At 36.6% G+C, this 22,185-nt stretch overlaps 1 protein-coding gene across 3 annotated transcripts in view; it reads right to left on the bottom strand.

Annotated features, from left to right (window-relative positions):
- Positions 1–426: 426 nt before the first annotated feature.
- ETV1 (ETS variant transcription factor 1) overlaps positions 427–22,185 on the bottom strand; it is a 96,129-nt gene continuing 74,370 nt past the window's right edge. For all 3 annotated transcript variants that reach the window (XM_035020660.1, XM_035020658.1, XM_035020659.1), the window contains 5 exons: positions 20,534–20,602; positions 18,860–18,928; positions 15,440–15,609; positions 9,643–9,744; positions 427–4,851 (listed from right to left, as the gene is read on the bottom strand). In XM_035020660.1, the coding sequence (XP_034876551.1) occupies positions 4,630–4,851; positions 9,643–9,744; positions 15,440–15,609; positions 18,860–18,928; positions 20,534–20,602 (632 nt within the window). In that variant the 3' untranslated portion in view covers positions 427–4,629. The remainder of the gene's footprint in view (positions 4,852–9,642; positions 9,745–15,439; positions 15,610–18,859; positions 18,929–20,533; positions 20,603–22,185) is intronic.

Below are 22,185 nucleotides of genomic sequence, written 5' to 3' on the forward strand. Positions count from 1 at the left end.
GTGAATTAAAATAATTTCAATACATCTAAGTGAATTAAAAATGTCTTCCACATAGAAACATAAATACCATTTTAGAATGGAAGTAAATAAGAATATTGGAGTCTATGTGCAGAATAAAAACAAAAACCTACCCTACATAAGAATTCCTAAACCATAGCTATTTTATATATAATTTAACATTCTAAAATCATTACTTCTATAAAGTTGCCCACTCTTCTTACACTGTATTTTTCCATAATTTTTTTTATAAATTAATCTTTCTAAAGGAGTCTCATGTTAAAAAAAATACATATTAAAGTCAAGCCCTGAAAGTACTAGTTCAGTTCTGAGTTATTAGGCCAAATTCTTCAGTATCATGTGCAACACTGATATTTTCTGGAATCTTGGCTATTATGAAATTCTTATCACAATTGCTTAATATGCTCAATAGGCTTTTTAATTTTCTTTTATTATTTTGACCTAATTTCTTTTTTTTTTTTTTTACAACTCTATATTCTCCTTCTTCATGTCAAACTCCAATTGGAAAAGAGCTCACTCACTTATTTTTACATTTTACTTTTTCTCTTTTAAGATACCCAGTACAAAATAAATAGCCTTCTAATGTTTTGTCCTTACATGCTCTTGAAAGTATTGCTTGATAGACCAAGTAACTCATTTTAGAAACTCCCATGATCTAATTAAACACTATAACAGTGGGTAAAAGATTTCTGTCCTTGTCGTATAAAGATTAGTTGACTCATATTTTAGAATTGTTCTTTTGAGTGACAGACATACTCTGTAATCCTCACCTAAAAAATAGGAATCCCTTACAGATGTTAAGATCGTATAGTAACAAGTCATTCTAGCACAAAAAGAAATTTATTTAAAAAATATATCTCTGGCTTGGACAACAGAATTAACTGTGCTACTACTCTGTAATTATCACACCTTACTTTTTTTCTCTCATTACCTAATATTTACATGAGGGGTTATTAAATCACGTAAAAGCTTGATGCCATTACCAGATGCTTTAGTGGAACAGGCAAACTTTAATAGAATGCTTTCAGTACCATTTCTAAGAAGTAAAACTATTTCAACGGTAAACAAAAATGCTCTTCAGTAACTTCTAATCCTACCTCCAACAATAGAACTTTTTTTGCCCATAGGTAAATCAATTAGTGTTTTTACTAGTGTCTTCATCTACATGACAGGCTGAGTAACAGCACCCTCCTCATGCTCCTCCATAGCCACGTCCTGATCCTGGGAACCCATAACGATATTGACTTCCAAGATATGATCGAGTTAAAGATCTTGAGAGGGAGAGATTATCCAGGGTAGACCTTAAATGAAATCACAAGTGTCCTTAGAAGAGGTAGGCAGAGGAAGAACAACAGACTTTAGTAGACAAAGGGATGTGACCACAGAAACAGACATTGGAGTGACCAAGCCAGGAGCCGGGAGCTGGAAGCCAGAAACGTCAGCAGCCTCTAAAAGTGGAAGAAGTTAAAATGGGATTCTCCCCTGGAGCCTTTGAAAAGGAACAGGTCCTACACACACACTTTGATTTTAGCACCTTTAGACTCATTTTGGATTTCTGATCTTCAGGACTACAAAAGGACACATTTGTGTAGCTTCAGACCATTAACTTTGTTATAGCAGCTAAAAGAAAGTTAAAACAATCTGTAAAAAGGAGGTTCAAATAAATGACCTCTAAAATCCTTCTAGGATTTGAGAGAACTGATCTGCACTGTTAGCTTTGTGGATTTTTATTTTTCAGCATTTTTCATAGGCATAACTTACAGAAAGTCATTTTTAATTAGTTATTCAGGATATAATATTCTTTGATTCTTTGTTGAAATCAGTCTCCTGGGTAATAGCTTGTCATCATCAACACGTGGCAAACACTAGGGGAGATATTTCTTTTAGTTTATTTTACCAAGTTGAAGGAAAATGTTATATTTTTAATTAATTTTCTACGTTTGAGTAGCCAATTCAATTAGAAATTCAAAACACGAGAATCTTGCAGAAATCAGCTGCCAGATTTATTAATCTATCTGAAAATAAAAACAAGCGAACAAAAAGTAGAATAAAAACAGAACTTAAAAAAAAAAGAAAACTTTGGAATACATTTCCCAAAAGAGTTTATAATGCAATGTTTTGAACCCTTCTGTATTGGAAATATCCTTAATGTTGGCCAATTACTCATTTTGTTTTGTGAGTCACTACCTGAAGCAGAAAAATAGTTTGTCCTTAAATATATAATTAATACCAGTTCTTCCTTGATCCCTTAAGATAACTCATAGTCCAATTCTTCCCCAATGGGAAATTAGAACTAGAACTTTAAAAAGAAAAAAGAAAAAGGAAAAAAAGAAAAAGGGGAAAAAAAGAAAAAGAATCCTCAATACAATTTCATTTAGATGGTATTTTAAAGACCCACTTTTAATTACTCCTTCAATTTCTCCAAATATGTTAATTCTCTTTCCAATAAATCTTTAGCTTAATATTTTAAAATTTGTTTTTATTCTAAGTGCTGTAAATGGCCATATGAGCATAGTGGGGGGGGGAGTTCTCATTTTTAAGGCATACTTATTAGCCCATAGTGGGCCAAATGATATATAAGGTATATGCAGAACAATCATTGAAATCAAAGGTTACTACATATGTTGAAATTAAAATAGGCCCTTTTGTAGGATTAAATGTGAGTAGTATTGATTACGGTATGTGGGCTTCCCAATAACCGTTCAGTTTAGATACATGATCTGTGATCTGTGCCATGCTGGAAAATGGGGTAGCCAGGAAATCATCTTTCGACAATCTTTCCTGTGCTCGTCAAGAAATGCTTTTATAGGTTCATTTGGCTTTGTGTTTAGGATTTTTTTTTTTCTTAACATTTCACTGTAGGCGCTTAAAAAATGTTGTTCCTCTGGGATATTGATGGATTGGACAAAATTCAGGCTTCTTGTTTGAACGGTTTAGCAAGCTATTCAAAGATATTATAACACCATTTACTTTTTTTTTTTTTGTCCAAGGTGAATGAAACAACATATCCTGCTTTCAATTAGTCTCTCCAAATGCCACACACAAACAAAACAAAAACCTTTGAAACTTTAAATCTTTAAGTTCTTCTTTCAAACAATCCAATCACGTTTATGCAAGTGTCCAAGGGTCCAAAACAAGGTATCATCGCCAGCACTATGTCATACAGCAACTTCCTCAGCTTCTTTGACAGTTTGTAAATTTTCTGTTTCACCAAAAGTTACAAAAGTTTCCACAGTTTCCCTTAGCAAGCTGAAGCTTACTCTTCATTTGTCAATGTGCATAAAAGCTGCTCAGAGCATAGCATGGCATAAGCTATTTTTTAAGCAATAAATGGTTGGAGTCATCTATTTTGTCCTGAAATGCTATCTGTAGTTCACTGCATTGCTTATAAATGGTCATAGTAAATTCAGCATGAAAGAGAATATTACAGAAAAGACAGCAGCAGAAGCATTAGCATTATCTAATATTTATATATGTTATCAACATAACACAGCAGTAAAAGGTTTAAATGCATATCAACGGGCACCATGTCTAAAAATTACTATAGTACCTATTTAGTGTATCGGATATTTTTCTTAAGGAGTGCTTGCTGTATCTAGAACAGCATAATATGTGATTTAGTACAGTTAATTCTTATCGATTAAATAATGTTTCTTTATGTACTCAAGGAAGTGAGATAGATTTCCTTTTTTTTTTTGCTTCATTGTGATCCCAGATTTAACATTTAAATGAAGATCTCAAAGGACCATGACAGATCATTATTTAACTGAAATGGGTTCCAAAATATTTAAATGACAGTATGATTTGCGTCTCAACAGCAAGGTGGCACCAGGTACACGGAATGCTACTGGCCTGTGACTCGCTTTGGAGTCAGAGTCCAAAACTGTGCCCCTCATGTACAGTCATGGTGATCACTCAACTTCGGAGAGAATTACCCGTTTTACGGTTATCCTCTGTGAGTCAGATAGAAAGCAAAACAAAACAAAAAACAGCAAATGCGATCTCTAAATACCTTTTTACAACAGGTACAAAACCAGTCATTTCTAACAGGTAAACTGCCATTTACAGTAGGGGTTTTTTGTGTGTTTTTTTTTTTTTTTTTTTTAAGTTTTTTTTGTTTTTGTTTGTTTTTTGTACACCTTGCAGAGACTCAGAAATGAGAGGGGAAAATGCCCAAGGCAAATAGTCTCCAAGTGGGTATTTACACAATGTGAATTAACTGTACCATAGATACCCAGAGAGAATGAACACTTTCTTATGTTGTTATGAAATCAAATAAACATGATATAGCTTCATCATACTTAAAACCTGTAGGACCCCATCCCAAGCCTAAGTAAAAAGTAATCCCCATATTCCCCCACCCATTCACCCATTATCTTCCTGTTACACAGAATAAATGTTTAGATTACACCTACCCACCCTCAAATAAAGTGCGCAGTCCATGGCAGACCATAGAATAATGCAACAGGAAAGCCCCTTTTTGTGTATTATTATTTAAAAATAAAATACAAACAACAAAAATCAAACGAAGATTGAAGAGAACTCAGAGAGTCTCTGCATCCTGCAAAAAGAGGAGAAGCGCGAGGAGGCCCTGCATGACTGTCACTTGTGTTAATACACGTAGCCTTCATTGTAGGGGTGGGGGTTGCAGCATCCCCCTTCGGGCATGTAGGCCATGCTCTCGTCAAAGTGAGACAGAGGCACCGTGTCTTCTTCATTGATGTGACGTTCCATGTCCGTCTTCAGCAGTGGGCGCTGATTATCTGGGAAGGCCATGGAGAACAGGGCTTCCGGATCACAGACAAATTTGTAGACATATCTCTCTCCGGCCACCTGATGAAAATACGGAAGAGAAAAACCCATCCTTACATATGGTGACAGATGTTAACTAAGCTTACCAGGGTGATCATGTCACGATATATACAGACAGTGAATGACTACGTTGTGCACCTGAAACTGACATAAGGTTATATGTCAATTAACCTCAAAAGAACCACAATCTTCACAATCCCCAAATGGGGAAGAGCAGGAAAAGAAAAGAACAAAAACATGGTTTAATATGTCAGAAAGGAAGCATAACAAAAGGAAAGCAGCCAAATGTTAAAAGATATCCATGAAAGCAAAAAAAAAAAAGTCCTTACTTTGTGCAATGAACTTCAGTCCAAGAGAGGGAAATGTGGCCTTGAGTAATGATTGACCTTGAGTAATTACATTCATTCCAGGCACAGCTAGAAAGCTTAGCAGTTTGCTTGTTTTAATATAAAGGTAAACTTACATTGTTATTTCAGGGGGGAAAAATCAATGATTTCATGCAGGTATCTCACAGTGAAATTTTGTGTCCTTTGTTTTAAATGGTTATATCTTTATTTATAAAATAACTGGGCCTTTAAGGTATAGTGTCTCCCTCTTAATATTACATTTCTGAAATTGTAGAAAACCTAAACTTCCAAACCTTAAAAGAAAAATGTGCTGTGTTCTTAATAAGACAAGACTAGTGACTCACTGATTCACAGGGTGAACTGGTTCTTTTCTTTCTCTCTCTTTTTTTTTTTTTTGGCACTGTGTATGCTCACCAAAAAAAAAAAAAAAAAAAAAAAACACCCAAAAGATGCATAGCCTTATTTAAATGAAAGATGGATCAAGAGGACAGCATTATCTTGGGTACAACACTTTTAAAAATGAAGGCAAGATGCATTAGACAGAAGTTAAGGATGTGTGTAAAGCGTCAAACTGAAGTAAGAGGTGTAAAAAAGTGAAGGGAATTTAAAATATACAATGCATAGGGAGGAAATGAGAAAAAGAAATGTGAGAGCTGCCTGAAATAAAGGAGAAATACCATAATTTGTAGGGAATGACATGTCCCAAACTTAAATTTTGAAGACTAATGTTTCTCTAGGAAATTATAAACAATTGAGTGAAACAAATATGCAACCCCCCCTCCATTAACAGACAAAACGGAGGTTCTCAAAAAAACAGGAGTGGGTTGGGGGTGGAGGGTGGGAGGGCTGTGTGTATGAATACAATTCTTTGTATTGACATTGAGGTAAACCTCCATGTGTATGCAGAGATTAGTAATTTTAGAAAAGCGAAAATTATTCAATGCCTCTGGGTTCCTATGTATCAAAAAAAGGCACTGCTGGTTGCTTTGCCATGGAGAATGTTAAGTTCATGGTTTGTAAACTATCTGTATATGTTTGGAAAATAACAATCAACTATCAAAGAGTGCTACTCTTCTGGACCCAAGATTTACAACAGTATTTTGTCCTGGATGTTTTAGCTTATAAGAGGAACCAATTTAGAGAATCCAAATAATCTGAATATTATTAGGTTTGAATACAGTGAACACTTAGCTTTTATGAATTTGTATATGTTTCTTTTTTTTTTTTTTTTTTAAGATTTTATTTATTTGACAGAGGGAGACACAGCGAGAGAGGGAACACAAGCAGGGGGAGTGGGAGAGGGAGAAGCAGGCTTCCCGCGGAGCAGGGAGCCCGATGTGGGGCTCGATCCCAGGACCCTGGGACCATGACCTGAGCCGAAGGCAGACGCTTAACGACGGAGCCACCCAGGCGCCCCTTGTACATGTTTCTTAATCGGTCCTCAGTTCCCCTTTTTTTGTGAAACAGAGCTTCTTTGGAAAGCCTCTTGTAAAACTGAGATGGAAGTCTCTAGGACATTGCACGGCAAACAGAGCAGTCGGTGTAAATTCATTTACTTTAGTCCTTTATAGAAAGGAAACTAAGTTCATAAAGGTGAAACTGCCATAAAAATAAAAACAGGCAGTATCAGAAACAAAGCTAAGATATGAAATCCCAGTTTTCCCTTTATTTCTTTATTCAAAGCTTTTTGAGAAAAAAAAAAATGGCCTGCAGACCTTAGAGCTTTTAATAACCTGCTTTGTTTTGTTTAGAGCCACAGAAAAAGAGGTATTTGCCTCAGGCTGCTGGTAGTTTTTTTATCCAACCTGTTGCTATTGGTTATAATTGGAAATGATTTGATAAATCACTGTGGGGAATTAAAATGTACAGCATGCAATCAAGATTATAGAATCTCTTAAGGAATCTGCCTTAACTCATGGCTTCCTATGATTTTTCATACGAAAAAAACATTTTTGGAACTACGACTATATTTATGGAACTATGTTAAATGTCACGGAGTTTAGAACAAGCGCTGATAATTACCAAGGGAAATAATGTCTTTCATTATTAGTAATACAATTACAATCTAGAAAATGCTGTACATTAAATATACCCAAATCACAGTGCTGAGATAGATAAAACATGAATTTTTTTTTTTAGGGGAGATGAATTGGAAGTTAACAAGGAAGTATCTTTTGAACTGTGCTTTGAAAGACTAGATATTTAAATTATGTGTTAACCTTTTATTTATTTTTTTTAATGTGTTAACCTTTTAAATCTCAGAAGTAACATAAAAAAACTGGCAGAAAATTAAAAAATTATAGATTAAACCAAAAGAAATAGTGATCTATCATGATATCATCCACAAATAACTGCTGTTAAAATATGTGCACAGATTTCTCTAGGCATTTCTAAGTTTTGAAATAGAAGGTCACACCTGTACAATCTAAAAGCCAAACTCCATCATTTCTTCTCTCTTTCAGAACTACTGAAATAAGCAGGGTTTTTCTACATGTTTGATCCATTTGATTATTTTGATTTCAGTTTCTAATCTTTCCAGGTAATTGTCCTGAATATACACCACACACATATATAATTTAAGTTTAGAAACAAGTGTGGTCATACAAACATTTTCCCCTACACACTGAAAGATAAAATTCCACATCATAGGGTTTTGTTTTTTGTTTGTTTTTTTTAAGGACAGCGTAATTACCCTCTGAATGACTCTGTTAGGATTGCTTAACCATTAGAATGGTGCAGATGTTGGGTACAATCAGAAGGCAAGACACTCTATACAGAGGGCAGGACATCAGTGAGGCAAAGGGGGAGTCACAGGTGCGTCAAATGGTAGCAAGGAAAATGGCTCAAGGCATGTGAGGAAGAAGAGTAAACATGTCTGTAAAAATGGCAGAAAGCCTTCATTTTGGGGCTCGTTACAAGTAGACTTCAGTTTTGTATGTTGCACCATTAAACAACCTATGTTTTCTTATATTATGCAGCAGCATGCCAAAAGTTCTGTCGCAGACAGACGTTTTGCTAGTCTATCTTAGCTGCTAAAGAAATAGTTGCAAATAGTTTCTTTTACCTTATTTCATTTAATAATGACAACAACTTGATGAAGTAAGAGCACCACCATTTAGCAGGAGAGGACTCTGTTCAAAACGGTGATCCACAGGGAAGGCAGCGTGCAAACCTAAATCCTGCGTGCATGTTCTTTGACATCTGCACACCACTGCCCAGGGGACCTGAGCACCTACTGTGTCAGCCCACTGCACAGCCAGCCCACTCCATGGGTCAGGAATTAGCTAGACAGTGAGGGAAATGAAAGGAATGGAATGCGTCTGAAAGGATTTGGCTGCAAATGGGAAAGGTGCGTTGGGAGGAAGGGAGGAATTAAAAAAGGACCCCAGGGTTGAGGTGGAGAAGACAGGGGAGAAGGTAGGTAACGGTTGTATGTCTTGAAGGTGAGATTCAGGGAAATAAGAAGTGAGTAATGAATTCAGCCTTATCCTTCAAGCATCTTGGGCACCGTAACTTCTGAGAGCTGGCAAACTCCAGAGCACCGATTCCCTTTGGTCTAAAAACTCAATGAAGCTGTTTCCTCTATTCTAGCATGTTTCATGTAGCAAATGGTCTGGTTTTTCTTGGCGTAACTACAGTGGTATAAAAATATGCCACAATCTGCAATATATAACTAAGTTTGTGTCCCCCACATGAACAAAGGATGCAAAATAAAACAGTAATGTTCACAAGAGATAAATCAAGATAAACTTAGTTCACAGCCTAGACAATAGGCATGAATACACATGCAAGGCTGAAGGATGTAACAATAACAAATAGCCGACGTTTTATCTTTATTCATTTATTCATTACCTTCTTCAAAAATTGTATATTTTGTTCTATGTGGATTCCATCTGTTTTATCATAAGTTTTTAAGAGCCACCTTCAAATATTTAAAGAAGCTCATTTGAAATAAAGTAAAATACATTTACCTTAACTTCATTCACCAATGAAATAACATCAAACACTTATTTTTAATAAATGGTTTAGGTAACTAAGCTGTCAAACAGCAAAACCAGGCAAGACTTCAGACAAGAAGGGGAAAAGTAAGAATTCAGTTAGTATTGGAATCCATAAACAAAAGCATTTCAAAATTATGTAACTGTGGAGAATGTAGCAGACTATCGACAACTTCTGGGACTATATGGGACTATTAATACTGAAACAACATTTTTTACCAAATACGGTAAAGTTGGGACTTCCAGAAAGTCTACTAGTTTCTATAAGGTATTATTACATAGGTCTATAATGCCAATGGATTTATAAATAGAAAGGCTTGTCATACACCCAAAACCAAGAGCTAAGCATATGTTAAAATGAGTGAAAACCTTGCTTCAGCAATGCAATGACATGTGGCTTTTAAAGTATGACATGCAGATTAATGTGCAACATTTCAATGAATTTTAATGCTGCTGTAGCTGCTCACCTTTTGCATGATTCCTTTCTCATAATAATAGCGAAGCGAACGGCTAAGTTTATCATAGTTCATAGCTGGCCTGTTTTTCTGAATGCCCCAACGCCGGGCCACCTGCCACCAAAACAGAATCACATTGTACTGTTAAGTATTACCTTATCAAGATATTTCATAAAACATTAGTGAATTAATCAGTTACTTCCAAATCTTCCAAAACACATCCAAATTAAAGACATAAGTAAAGAGGCAAAAGCTATCATGATCTGAATTTTCCTGTGTCCTGGTTTGCTTTTAAACCAGGCGTGCAGTGATCATTCTGCAACTTCACAATAGAATTCTTTGTCACTATTGTTTTGGATACAAAATCAAATGGAAATAAGGGGATGTGTTTACAGTGGGAATGAACAGGCTGCAATTCACCAAAATGAGGCAAGTTTCCCATTCTGAGATATACTGCCTGTTTTTTCCTTCTTAGTTTTTCTGATAAAACCTATAGACCAAGAACAGCTTAGGGATCTCTTTGTAAAAGTGTTTTCTAAGGTTATGATAAACTAAAGAAAAAAAAAATATGCTGTTTGCTACCGAAGAAAAGAATGAACAAGTGGCACTGTATGTGTAACAGAGGAAATAGTATACAAATTCATAATCTGAACTGCAAATAATTTTTATTGCCCGAAGCAGCATCAGAATAAAACTGTAAACAATACTAAAGTGGAGAATTAAGCATTCATTTAGAGAACAGTAATTGGATACTAAAAATAAGAAGGAAGTGGAAAAGGTCACCATGTACATGAATCCACAAACAAAAATCTCTAAAGCAGAATGTCCACTTTGTTGTTCAGTGAAAAACCTCAGAGCTTCTGAGGAGGTGGCTTTGGAGGAGCAACTTCTCTGGCAAAGCAGAGTTTTCCAAGGAACCCTCCTTCCTCAATGTATATATACATACCCCCCCCACCTCACCGCCACCCTGGGCTGGCTGAAGCATTACACTGAACCATGCAGCCTGCTTCTGCTACCCCAGCTAAAGTCAGGTTCTCATTAATTTCCGTATTTTATTCGTCTGAGCAGAAACTGCAGCTGTCGTGCATACCTAGGCAACCCCAAGAGAACATTATCTAATAGGGTTAGTGTTTTCCTTCATTTCTATGAAATTCCAAGTTGTTGCTATGTCACATATCCTAAAATAGACTGCTTTTCAGAGAGATCGTTCTGTCTCTCTCCACTTTATTAGCAATTACCTTTCCCCAGGGTTTTTTTCTTTCAAAAATACTGATCCTTGCTATTTTCTCTCTCCCTAATTTGTATTTCCTGAATGAAGATACAATGTAATTTCGCCACATGCATCAGGATACTTCTTTAAGAGCAGAGAGATGTGATGTAACGGGAACATGACTACGTATCCAAGCAGTCACCATGGCAGGCACACCCGAATTTTCCAGAGATAAACTTCATTTTAATCTAAGTGTTCGAAGCAATAGTGCAATGGGAGGGTGGCAGTAAGAAATGAAAGCCATATTATCTAAATAAAATGTCTTTTAAAAACCTAACAATGATTCATTGTTTGCGTATAACACCCAGTGCTCCATGCAGAACGTGCCCTCTTTAATACCCATCACCAGGCTAACCCATCCCCCCACCCCCTCCCCTCTAGAACCCTCAGTTTGTTTTTCAGAGTCCATAGTCTCTCATGGTTCGTCTCCCCCTCCGATTCCCCCCTTCATTTTCTCCTTCTTACTATCTTCTTCTTCTTCTTTTTTTTTTTTTTTTAACATATAATGTTTTATTTGTTTCAGAGGTACAGGTCTGTGGAACCCTACATCAAAAACTAATGATATAATGTATGGTGACTAACATATCATAATAATAATAAAAAAAAACCTAACAATGGACATCAGCAAATCTTTAACAGATTTGGCAACTGAAGAGCATGCTAACCTCGAAGGGCCATGAAAATAAACTCTTAATATTTCCTTAAATTAAACACCAGTTTCTGAATACCTTTTCATTTATAAATGATTCTCCTCTAGAAATTCACCAGGATGCACCCAGAAAGTAAAATACTTGCAACCAACTTTAAGACAACCCTGTGGAGGGTGCCTGGGTGGCCTAGTTGGTTAAGAATCTGCCTTTGGCTCAGGTCATTATCCCAGGGTCCTGGGATGGAGCCCCAAATCAGGCTCCCCGCTCAGTCTGCTTCTCCCTCTCCCTCAGCCCCCCCCAACCCTGCTCATGCTGGAGTGCGTTCTCTCTCTCTCTCTCCCTTCCACAAAAATAAATAAGTAAATAAGAATCTTAAAAAAAAAAAAAAAAAAGATAACCCAGTGGAAGTCTCTAGGGAGAGAAAGACGATTTTTTTTTTTTTTTTTGATACCATAAGCAGATTCTGACTTTTAGGATGCCAGTTAATTCTCAGCACAAGTGGGTATTAGGAGACATTTTAAAAGAATAAAATATATTCTTAGAGGTGTTTGGATTTGTTCAATGTCACATTCATCATAAGGGGAAGGGGGACACACCAAAACACCTCCGAGATGCAGACAAGTTATGCAAGGTAAGTTCTAGAAACCTGCTCTACCACAGCATGCCCACAGTTAACAATACTGTATTGGACACCTAAAAATTTGGAAGAGGGTGGAGCCCATGTGAAATGTTGTTACCACCAGAATAAAAACAAAAAAAGACTGAAACTTAAAGTCAACAAATAACACAACTAATTTCCAGGATAGGTTAGACCACCTACCAACTCAGCCCACTCAGCGCTCATGGGGAGCCACGCATCACTACTACCTCCCACACCGCTCAAAGCCAACGCAGCGTTCTCAACATGGAGTGGGTGTTGTGGTGGTAACGCTTCCAGTGACTTCCTTACGATACGCCTTCAAGTGAAAACTTCGACTGCTAGTAAGGAAACTGAAAAGGCGACTACACTATGAAAATCTCTCTTGGGGCACTAGGGTGGCACGGTTGGTTAAGCAGTTAAGGGTTGAGCTCTTGCCTGCAGCTCAGGTCAGGATCTCAGGGTTGTGGGATCGAGTTCCATGTCGGGCTCTGCGCTCCGCGCAGAGTCTGCTTGTCCCTCTCCCTCTGTTCCTCCCCTCACACACTCTCTCTCTCTCAAATACATGAATACATAAAATCTTTAAAAAAAAAATCACTTACTGTCAAATGAATTAAGTAGGAAAATGTAATAGCTCAAGCATTAATTGATTTTTAAAAATCATGTTTGAATACCCAACAGTAAACCTGGAAACCACAATCAGGTCCTGGTTATCAGAGTTCCTGGTAACTCTTCTAGCTCAACAAGTTTGAGTAACTTTGAAAGACTTCTTCTCTGAGACCTAGAGATGCTTTACTATGTTAATAATTGTTCCCTGAGACAATTCCCTAGGATCTATGATGAATTTGAAAATAACTTCTCATTATCTCAAATATCTCAAAAAGAGAGATGTTAAAGAGCACGTGCTTGCTAATGTTACCCAAACACACTGAGCAGATCATCAGCCCAGGATGACAGCCTCACTCAATATCATTTTAAACTGCAAAATGAAATAGGAAGAAATGAATCAAGGAGTATCTCCTACAAGAATGGCTTCAGAGGCACCTTCCAGGAGCCATGCTGAGAGAGACCCTCAAAGAGTTCCTGTGTGGTACAAGGAGGAGGGCGACCGTGGGCCACAGAGGCTAAAGAAATTTCACAAAGACTTCCCAAAGAATAAATTTAAATGGCACAGCCATTGCCTAATGGAAGCAACTGCAACAGTGAGCAAAGAGGCATGAGAAATGTGTTGTTTCGTTGTGAACAAAAGCCTTAGGAGGCTTAGTACTTACTGAACAACTACCACTGAGTTAGTTACTTTTTGGAAATGGTCTACTGACTCTGAATCACCTGGCCCTTTTTTACTTTATGAGTCTTCCACAGAAAGGTATCTAAATGTTTATTGTATTGAGCAGAGGTAATGGTATGCCTTTCGTGCATTTAAAAATCACAGAAATTCAGAATCTGATGAAGTTAATGGTCATCTGTTCAAGTCTTCTATTCTTCTTATTCAACCTGAACATCATGAAAGTCAACAACTGCTAAAGAACTTAATTACATTCATAAGGATTTTATTCTTCTGAGATCAGTAGTGACCAACATAATTCAGTAATTTTTTCACCTTAACAAATATATGGCAAAAATAAAAAGTTCTGTTTCTGCTCACTTCATTTTAGTTGTAGGTAAAGGGAAATAACTGATATAAATTCCTGTTGAATGTACTCAGTTCTAGGATGAACCAACTCTTGCAGTGATTATTAACATGTGTGATGAGGTGAAGAGCATACACTCCCATCATGTTAAAGGGCTTGCAAGTTACTTTACATTAAGTGTTTCCAGTCTCCCTTTGTTAGTGCTTCACATTTTTACGGGTCTTTCACTTACATCATTTAAGCACATCTACATAAAAATGAATTTCCTTTGACAGACAAATTAAGCCTTAGACACACTATGAAATTCAAATACCCAAATACTTAGCCCATACTAGATGATGGATATTTTCAAATTCTGATATCGAGCCCTCTGTGCGTGTGTGTTTCATTAGGGCAATGGAGATGCAAAGCTAACCCTCTAGACCACTAGTGTATTGATATAATCTGAATTAGACATAATTATGCTAACCAGCTCCTTTTATTTCAAACTTCTTTTAATACAAATTTGAATCAGACCATCTCTTAAATAAGGAAGATGACTTATTTTCTGGATATCAAACAAGGACATGTTATCTGATTATGAATGAATATACAGTTTCAGAGGGCAGAAAATTTAAGATGTATGGGCCCATTAGCCTAGGTTGTAGATGTCCAGTCTATACTAATCTAAACTAATCACTTTGGGTTCAAAATAGCTGGATATCTTCCTAGATTTTACATGTTTTTGAGGTGTTTAGACCCTATAGCCAATATGAGCAGGCATAGGCATGTTAATTGCAAGTCATCCAGGGATGCCTGAGTGGCTCCGTTGGTTAAACGTCTGCCTTCAGCTCAGGTCATGATCTCAGGGTCCTGGGATCGAGTCCCGCATCGGGCTCCTTGCTCAGCCAGGAGCCTGCTTCTCCCTCTGCCATTCCCCCTGCTTATGTGCATTCTTTCTTTCTTTCTCTCTCTCTCTCAGACAAATAAATAAAATCTTTAAAAAAAAAAAAGGCATCCATTGCTTTCTTGACTAATGTAAACTAAAGTCGATTTTAATAGTAGCTGAGAAAGCACCTTTAGTAAGATACAAACATTTTTGTATATAAAAGTCACCTTTCTGTAGAGGTCCAAAATGCAATCGGTGGGTTATGCTGTAATAATAACAGTAGTTTTAAGCCTAAAGCTAGACCTGAGGAGAATAAAAATTGAACTGAGAAGTTTTTCAGGAAAACACTCCATTTGCATGTACATGAGGGTCATATTCATTTCTTATTTTAAATGTACTTTTTTTTTCCCTTTGCCCACTTTTTTTTTTTTTAAGATTTTATTTATTTATTTGAGAGAGAGAATGAGATAGAGAGCATGAGAGGGGGGAGGGTCAGAGAGAGAGGCAGACTCCCTGCTGAGCAGGGAGCCTGATGTGGGACTCGATCCCGGGACTCCAGGATCATGACCTGAGTTGAAGGCAGTTGCTTAACCGACTGAGCCACCCAGGCGCCCCCCTTTGCCCACTTTCTAATTCAAAAGGTTTCCCTAAAGTTTTAAAATTAAAAAAATACATTTTTAGCATATTAATCAATATTTGTTTCTTTATATTGTAATATATCCAATTTTCCTAACAAAAATCTACGAAACCCACCTCTTCAGGCTCAATCAGTTTAAATTCCATGCCTCGCCCAGTCCACGCAATGAAATGAGAATTAGAAGGGTCATCCAGAAGAGCTACCAAAAACTGCCAGAGCTGAAGTGATCCCCGCCGCTGGTATGTGGGTCCTTCCCGATACATTCCTGGCTCCTGTTTGATGTCTCCTAAATTAAAAAATGTTAAAGTTTCTATTATTAGCAATATTATGACATTTACATAAAATTTACATTAAACCAATCATGAAAATGTTTCAGCCACAACCACTTTACAGGTTTCTATGAAATATAACGTTACCACTTTAAATAGGGCTTTAAAACAGTTAAAGGATTTAATGTAAACCAAGAACCTGTACAAACTTACAGACAACTATATATAACATATAAGGGTCAAAATGAATGCAAACAGGTGTAGAATAAATCCACGAATGTCATTTGCTTATTAAAATTTTGTATAACTATCTTTCTGTTTTCACTCATTTATTTAAAAACCATACCATCCAATCACACTTCTTGCTTTTATTGTTAATGACATTATTCACTACTCTAAGCAACATGGAAGAGGGAGTAATTGATTTTAAGCTCTGGACATTTTATTTGTACAAATTCTGCAAACTATACTTTGTAATACCTCATTGACCAGTACATGAAAAAATTTGCAAATTTTAATGCAAATATTTCAAAGCAAATTTACTTTTATTTATTTATTTTTACAGATTTATTTATTTATTTGTGTGAGAGAGAACAGGGGGAGAGGCAGAGGGAAAGGGAGAGAATCCCACGCAGACTCGCACTGAACCCCATGGGGGACTCAATCCCATGACCCTGAGCTCATGACCTGATCCAAAATCAAGAGTTGGATGCTCAACCAATGGAGCCACCCAGGCGTCCCATCTCACAGGAAATTTAATTCTTAAATTCTGAGTTAAGTAATCTGTACTTTATGTAAATTAGGAAAATCACACAGGTAAATCAGGGCATATCGGATTATCATCAGACCATCTTTTCCCCACACCTCCATACTGGCACTACCACTTTCTTAACTGGCAGCAAATAAAAATTCATTTTTCTTTATCTCTTGTTTGCACTTCAGTCACATGAATTTAGCTTGCTGGTCTTTTTCTAAAAGTGCAATCTAAAAACACATATACAGGAGCTTTCTATAAATCTATCTTTTTAATCAAGAAAGTCTGGTTTCTGTTACATTTATTTGTTATTTATATATAGTGTAAAAACCAGTAGTATTAAGTAGATTACAGCAATAAGGGTGTTAGTGTTGTAATTCTTCTGGTATAAATCTGGTCAGTTATTTTGTTTTTAACAAACAAAAATTCAGTCATAACTCCTGATTATTTACATCTACCTCCAGTCAACCATCCCCAAAAATATGTGGAATTGGTCACACTGGGGATTGAGTGTCTAGGCCCCTACAAACATATCATCGTTAATGCATGAATTTCTCTTCTCCACTATAGAAACAATTCAGACAGAATATATTCAAGCCAATCTATTCACAGTAAGTGTGAATTATAAAACAGACCAGATCAAAGCTTCTTAAAACTTTCTTTTGGTTAATAGACAGACCTACACCTCTTAAAATAATTACAAAAAGAACAACACTTTTAAAAACCACAACCAAAATAAAATTATTCAGTCAATAGCTGTAAAGAAATCATTATGTCATTTTGGTCTAAGCTAGATAATACAGAAGTGTCTCTTCATATTGATTTCAATGACAGTTTTATTTATCTCAGTTTTTCCTTCAGAGACTTACAAATTTTTTCACGGGGGTAACTGAGCAATTATGCAGAGAGAGTGAAACACTGTCAAATTTTATAATCTCTAGATTGTTTCTGCCTATAAATGTGACGGACTATCCTAGCCTTGTCAATGAAAAAATAACCTTTTGCTTTTCTATTCTCTTGTTCTCTAGTCCTTATCAAATATAAAACTATCTTGCAAAAAACATTTTCTTAGTACAAAGTTGAAGAATATTTAAAAGTCAAAGGGAATAATCAAGATAGATTGCTTCCCTAAACATTAGTGTGACTTAGGCCTGTTAGTAGTTTTGAGCTCTTTTTATTTCCTTATATGTCCATACTGGTAATCAAGATTTCTTAAAATGTTAAGCTCACTAAGAATGAAAAACAAAACAAAACAAAACAAAAAACTGATGGAGTTCATTCCAAAAAGTGAAGGCTTTATGCTTTGTCTTAAGAGAAAAGGCTGTGTTTTAAGAACTGTGACTCTGTTAATGATGCTAACTAGCACCTACCACACTGAAGCTCGAAACTTAAAACTAACAGCTACTTAGAATAAGGCCAAAAAAGTGACCCCTATGAGAGCTTAACCCTGTGACCTTGAGTGAATTTAGCCATTTAAAGGAAGACTAAGGAAACAGATCTTCCCCAAATGATCATTCTTTCTGAGAAAGGACCAGAGTAGCAAAAACCTCAGTAACAGAGTAGTCTTCAAGAAACTAATTAGAGATGGAGAAGCAATCTGAACATGCACTTCGCTGTTTAAATAATGACAATTAAAAACTTCTGAGAGCTACCAAGTCATTACAGCCATGATCCCTAAAGTTTGTGCAATCAGCTAATCAGAGGGTCCCTGCTCATTTCCTGTTAAACAATCAAAGCAGGAAATACGGAGACCACTCTGAAGAACCACTAAATCAACTAACTGTTCACTTTTCCCCAAGCTTCCTCGTAGATGCTGACTTCTGCCACCTTTGTCAAGGAAAAAAAAAAAAAAAAAAAAAAAAATTCTATCTAACTTGACACTCTTTTCTAAAATCTGGGACCTTTTCACTGCAATAGCGAGTGATATTAAAAGGGTAATGCTTTCCTAACTCCATCTTAAGCAATTACAAAGTAATTGCACATTAGTAATGAACATCTTCCCAGGGGGAAAAAAAAGGAAAAACAAAAAAGAACGACAAACAATCACTAACTAAATGGGCAGCTATGTTGTTCCTGTGTTCCATAATGCATCTTTTCACGAACAGTAAAAGGAAAGAGGCTGCATTAGTCATCTGTGCATCCACAGTAGCACGCTTTCTGTTCTGCTTTGTTAATTATGGGATCAGCTTTCAATAAATCTCGAACAACAAGCCGCATGTGCTCAGCAGGGCAATGGAAAGACCCCTCGTACTCTACACAAAGCTCAGCAAGAATGATAGTCTCTGGTAGTATCTTTAAAAATGAGCTCTCTCATAGGACAAAAGAAAAAGCTTCTGAATAGGGGAAGGAAGAGAGAACTTATAAAAGGTAAAGTTTAGCAAGAGTTGAATGCATCATAAATGATGTGCATGGAAATCTTTAAGTAGGGATGTCAACTGTTTTCAGGAGAGCCAAAGGTGATCTCTCCACTCCCTCTTAAAAAAATGGAACTTGAAGCGCAATGAGAAACCTACCGTCAAATTTCTCCGGGACAACACAGGTGTCATCGTAAAACTGCCTGGGGCCCTTCTCAAACATACAGCCTGTGGGAGGAAATAGGATACATTTATTCATGATACAAATGAAGCTCACAAGCAATTTAAAATACAGCCATTAACCACAAAAACTGGGGTAGAAAAGGACTTTGCCATTTTTTAGCTCCATGACCTTAGACACACTCTTCAGCCTCTGTGTCTCTGTTTCCTCACCTATAAAATGGGAATGATAATGAATCACCTATCTTAAAGGGGTTGTTGTGAGGATTAACTGATTTAATACAGCAAGTTTAGAATAGTACCTGGTGCACAGTGATATATGACAAGTAGATATTTATATTATCACTACTCCAAGCACAAAGCAGGTAAACACTGCCAAACCTAGAAATTACAAGATACCATCTCCTTTTTCATTTTCTTCCAAGTTTTGTTATTCATGAGACAGGAGGAAAATCAAGATGAGTTACTTATATTTACCTTGCACAATTACCCTGATAAACTGAAACGCATTCAGTTTACCTCTTACTTCCCCAGAGAAATATTTAGCTAGGCTAACCTTATGTTTTCATCTTCAACAGCCAAGACAGTTTTAATTTTCCTTTTTAACTGTCCTTTTTTCCTGTAACAAAACTAAGTCCATAGAAAAAATGCAAAATAAATCAACAGCTTTTAGCAATCATTTTCTCCCCCATATATCCTTGACTGTGACCTTCACTGAATCGTTGCCGTCTTTAATTACCAGTAAGAAATTTCATATACTTTAGTCACAGTTTTCTTTCTCAGATGTACTGGTCTCTACGGTGAGTACATAATATTAACAATAGCAGTGACAATAATTACACTGGATTTCTGCTAAATTTTTGGTCCCAAGTATTTTGGATTTACCAGCTTATTATACTCTTCTTTAAATATAAGCATTTACTTCTATCAGTATCACTTATGCAAAACAACCAGTATTAGACCTAACCTAAAGAAGATGCACCTATCCCATCTTACTGAGGAAACAGAACGTTTATGTCATAAACCATGCACATATTTCCAGAAACACCTTAATAGGGAATGTACCCAGAGAAGATCCTTGTTATCCATTACTTTGCAGGTATCAAAGTCCATTAGATCAAAGCTTTCCCACCATGGTTACCATGAACACATCCACAATAAAAACTCCCTTCTGTAGGCCTCTCTTGTGAAATTCCATTCTTAACAATTACTTGTCTAAAAATGAAAAATCCAGGATATATAAAGGCAAGTATATTTAAATCTACTCTCTTTTATTTCAAAACACAGACTTAGCTCTTAGAGCAAAACTGAAATTCCTCAAAGATAAACTTCAGTAGAGAGTAGTAAGGTAGACTAATCTATAAAGCACATGTTCTGTTTTTAAAGGATGTGGTTGTTGACAAAAAAAAAGAATACAGAAATCTACTTTTCAGCTGTTTATGTGCACATGACTCTTGTTAACAACCAAATTCAAGATAACATAACCTGAAACATCTTCCTTTTACTTTAAAAAGATAAAGTTTTAAAATAGTGGCTTAGGGAACATAAGTGATTTTTTCCATAAAATATAATGATTAATCAAATGACTGCATCTTTGGTACCTCTGATAATTTTGACTGTATTTACAAAGAATTTCAATAATAGAAAACTTAACTTCTGTTCTGCTGGGATGAGCCAGGAAGCCTTCTTGCCTCATATAAATGGAGTGGCAGCTAGGCACTTCTGAAAGAAGAAAAACATCAGTCAAAGAGAAGTTTGGAGCTGAAAATGTGCTGTTACCAACAGAGTGCAGACAGGAAAATAACAGAAACTGACATGAGTCTCCATGAGGAGAGCTTCTCAATGGGTAGTTAACATTTCAGACAGGGCCCACGCAGGAAATGGGAAAATGAGGTGCACCTCGGTGGCTCAGTCGGTTAAGCGTCCGACTCTTGATTTCGGCTCAGGTCATGATCTCAGGGTTGTTAGATGGAGCCCCGCGTTGGGCTCCAAGCTCAGCAGGGAGTCTGCTTGAGATTCTCTCTCTCTACCTCTGCCCCTCCCCCAGGTCGCTCTCTCTCTAAATAAATAAATAAATCTTAAAAAAAAAAAAAAAAGAATGGAAAAATGAGAAGCATATCATGGCAGACACGGATTCTGTTCAACAGGCATGTAAATTCAAAGTTTTCCCCACGTTTACTAAAGGATGGCTCGCCTGCAACCCCACATGAATGTGAGAGTACCCTTGGAACAAATGGGGTCATGAGTAAAGATACATTTGGGGCATTTGTGGGGTAAATTTGTATATCCCATGGTATTCAAAGCAAAGATCAACAAAGACTCAGTCATGGTTTATTTCAGGAACACTGTTAGAAATTATTATGAAAAGACAAAACTGCCACATCTCTTAAAATTACTCTAGTCTTTTAAGGTGACTGCTATTTTTCACCCCCAGATAAAAAGTATGACTGCCTTTTTATTTTGTTAAGCACACAGGTAATATTCAAAACGAATGGGGCTATAAAACAGAAATCCAACCATTTCATAGCAAACACTATTATGATGCAACCTAAGTTAACTCATCACTGAGAAAATAAACTTGGTTAATGGTTAAACTTGAGTCATAGTAATGGCTGTGTATTTAACATGTTTAGTAGCCTAGGTATAGGGAAAAGGACAGACATATGGACTAGGAGACAAAAGATTAAAATTCCAGTTCTTACCTCTAATAAAGCTAAATGACTTTAGATAAGTCATTCTGTATCTAAGCTTATATAAAATAAAGGGTTGGATCAGATGTTATCTAAAGTCTATTACAGTAGGGGCGCCTGGGTGGCTCAGTTGTTAAGCGTCTGCCTTCTTCAACTCAGGTCATGATCCCAGGGTTCCTGGGATCGAGCCCTGCATCGGGCTCCCTGCTCGGCAGGGGTCTGCTTCTCCCTCTCCCACTCCCCTTGCTTGTGTCCTGTTCTCGCTATCTCTCTGTCAAATAAATAAAATCTTTTAAATAAATAAATAAGTAAAGTCTATTACAGGCTCAAGTTCTTTGATTCTGAATAGAATGTCACTCACATGACCAGAGGTTGATTTCTGGTGAAGCCAATGAAGTTGTAGCTTCAGGAAGGACCCTCCATTTACAGGAATCCCTTCCGATGCCCTGCAACTCATTTTGTAGATGCTGTTGCTTTTTCTTTTTCTTTCAGAAGGTTCCCCAAATTTTATATTTTAGGTCCCATGAACCTGGGCGCAAGCCTGTACATAACATATAAGATTCTGTAGGAATGTTTAAATATATGTGACTAAACTAATTCTATCATCTGCAGGTA

The sequence above is a fragment of the Mirounga leonina genome, unplaced genomic scaffold (assembly GCF_011800145.1).
Source record: "Mirounga leonina isolate KUSES-001 unplaced genomic scaffold, KU_Mleo_1.0 Mir_174, whole genome shotgun sequence".
Classification (NCBI taxonomy): domain Eukaryota; kingdom Metazoa; phylum Chordata; class Mammalia; order Carnivora; family Phocidae; genus Mirounga; species Mirounga leonina.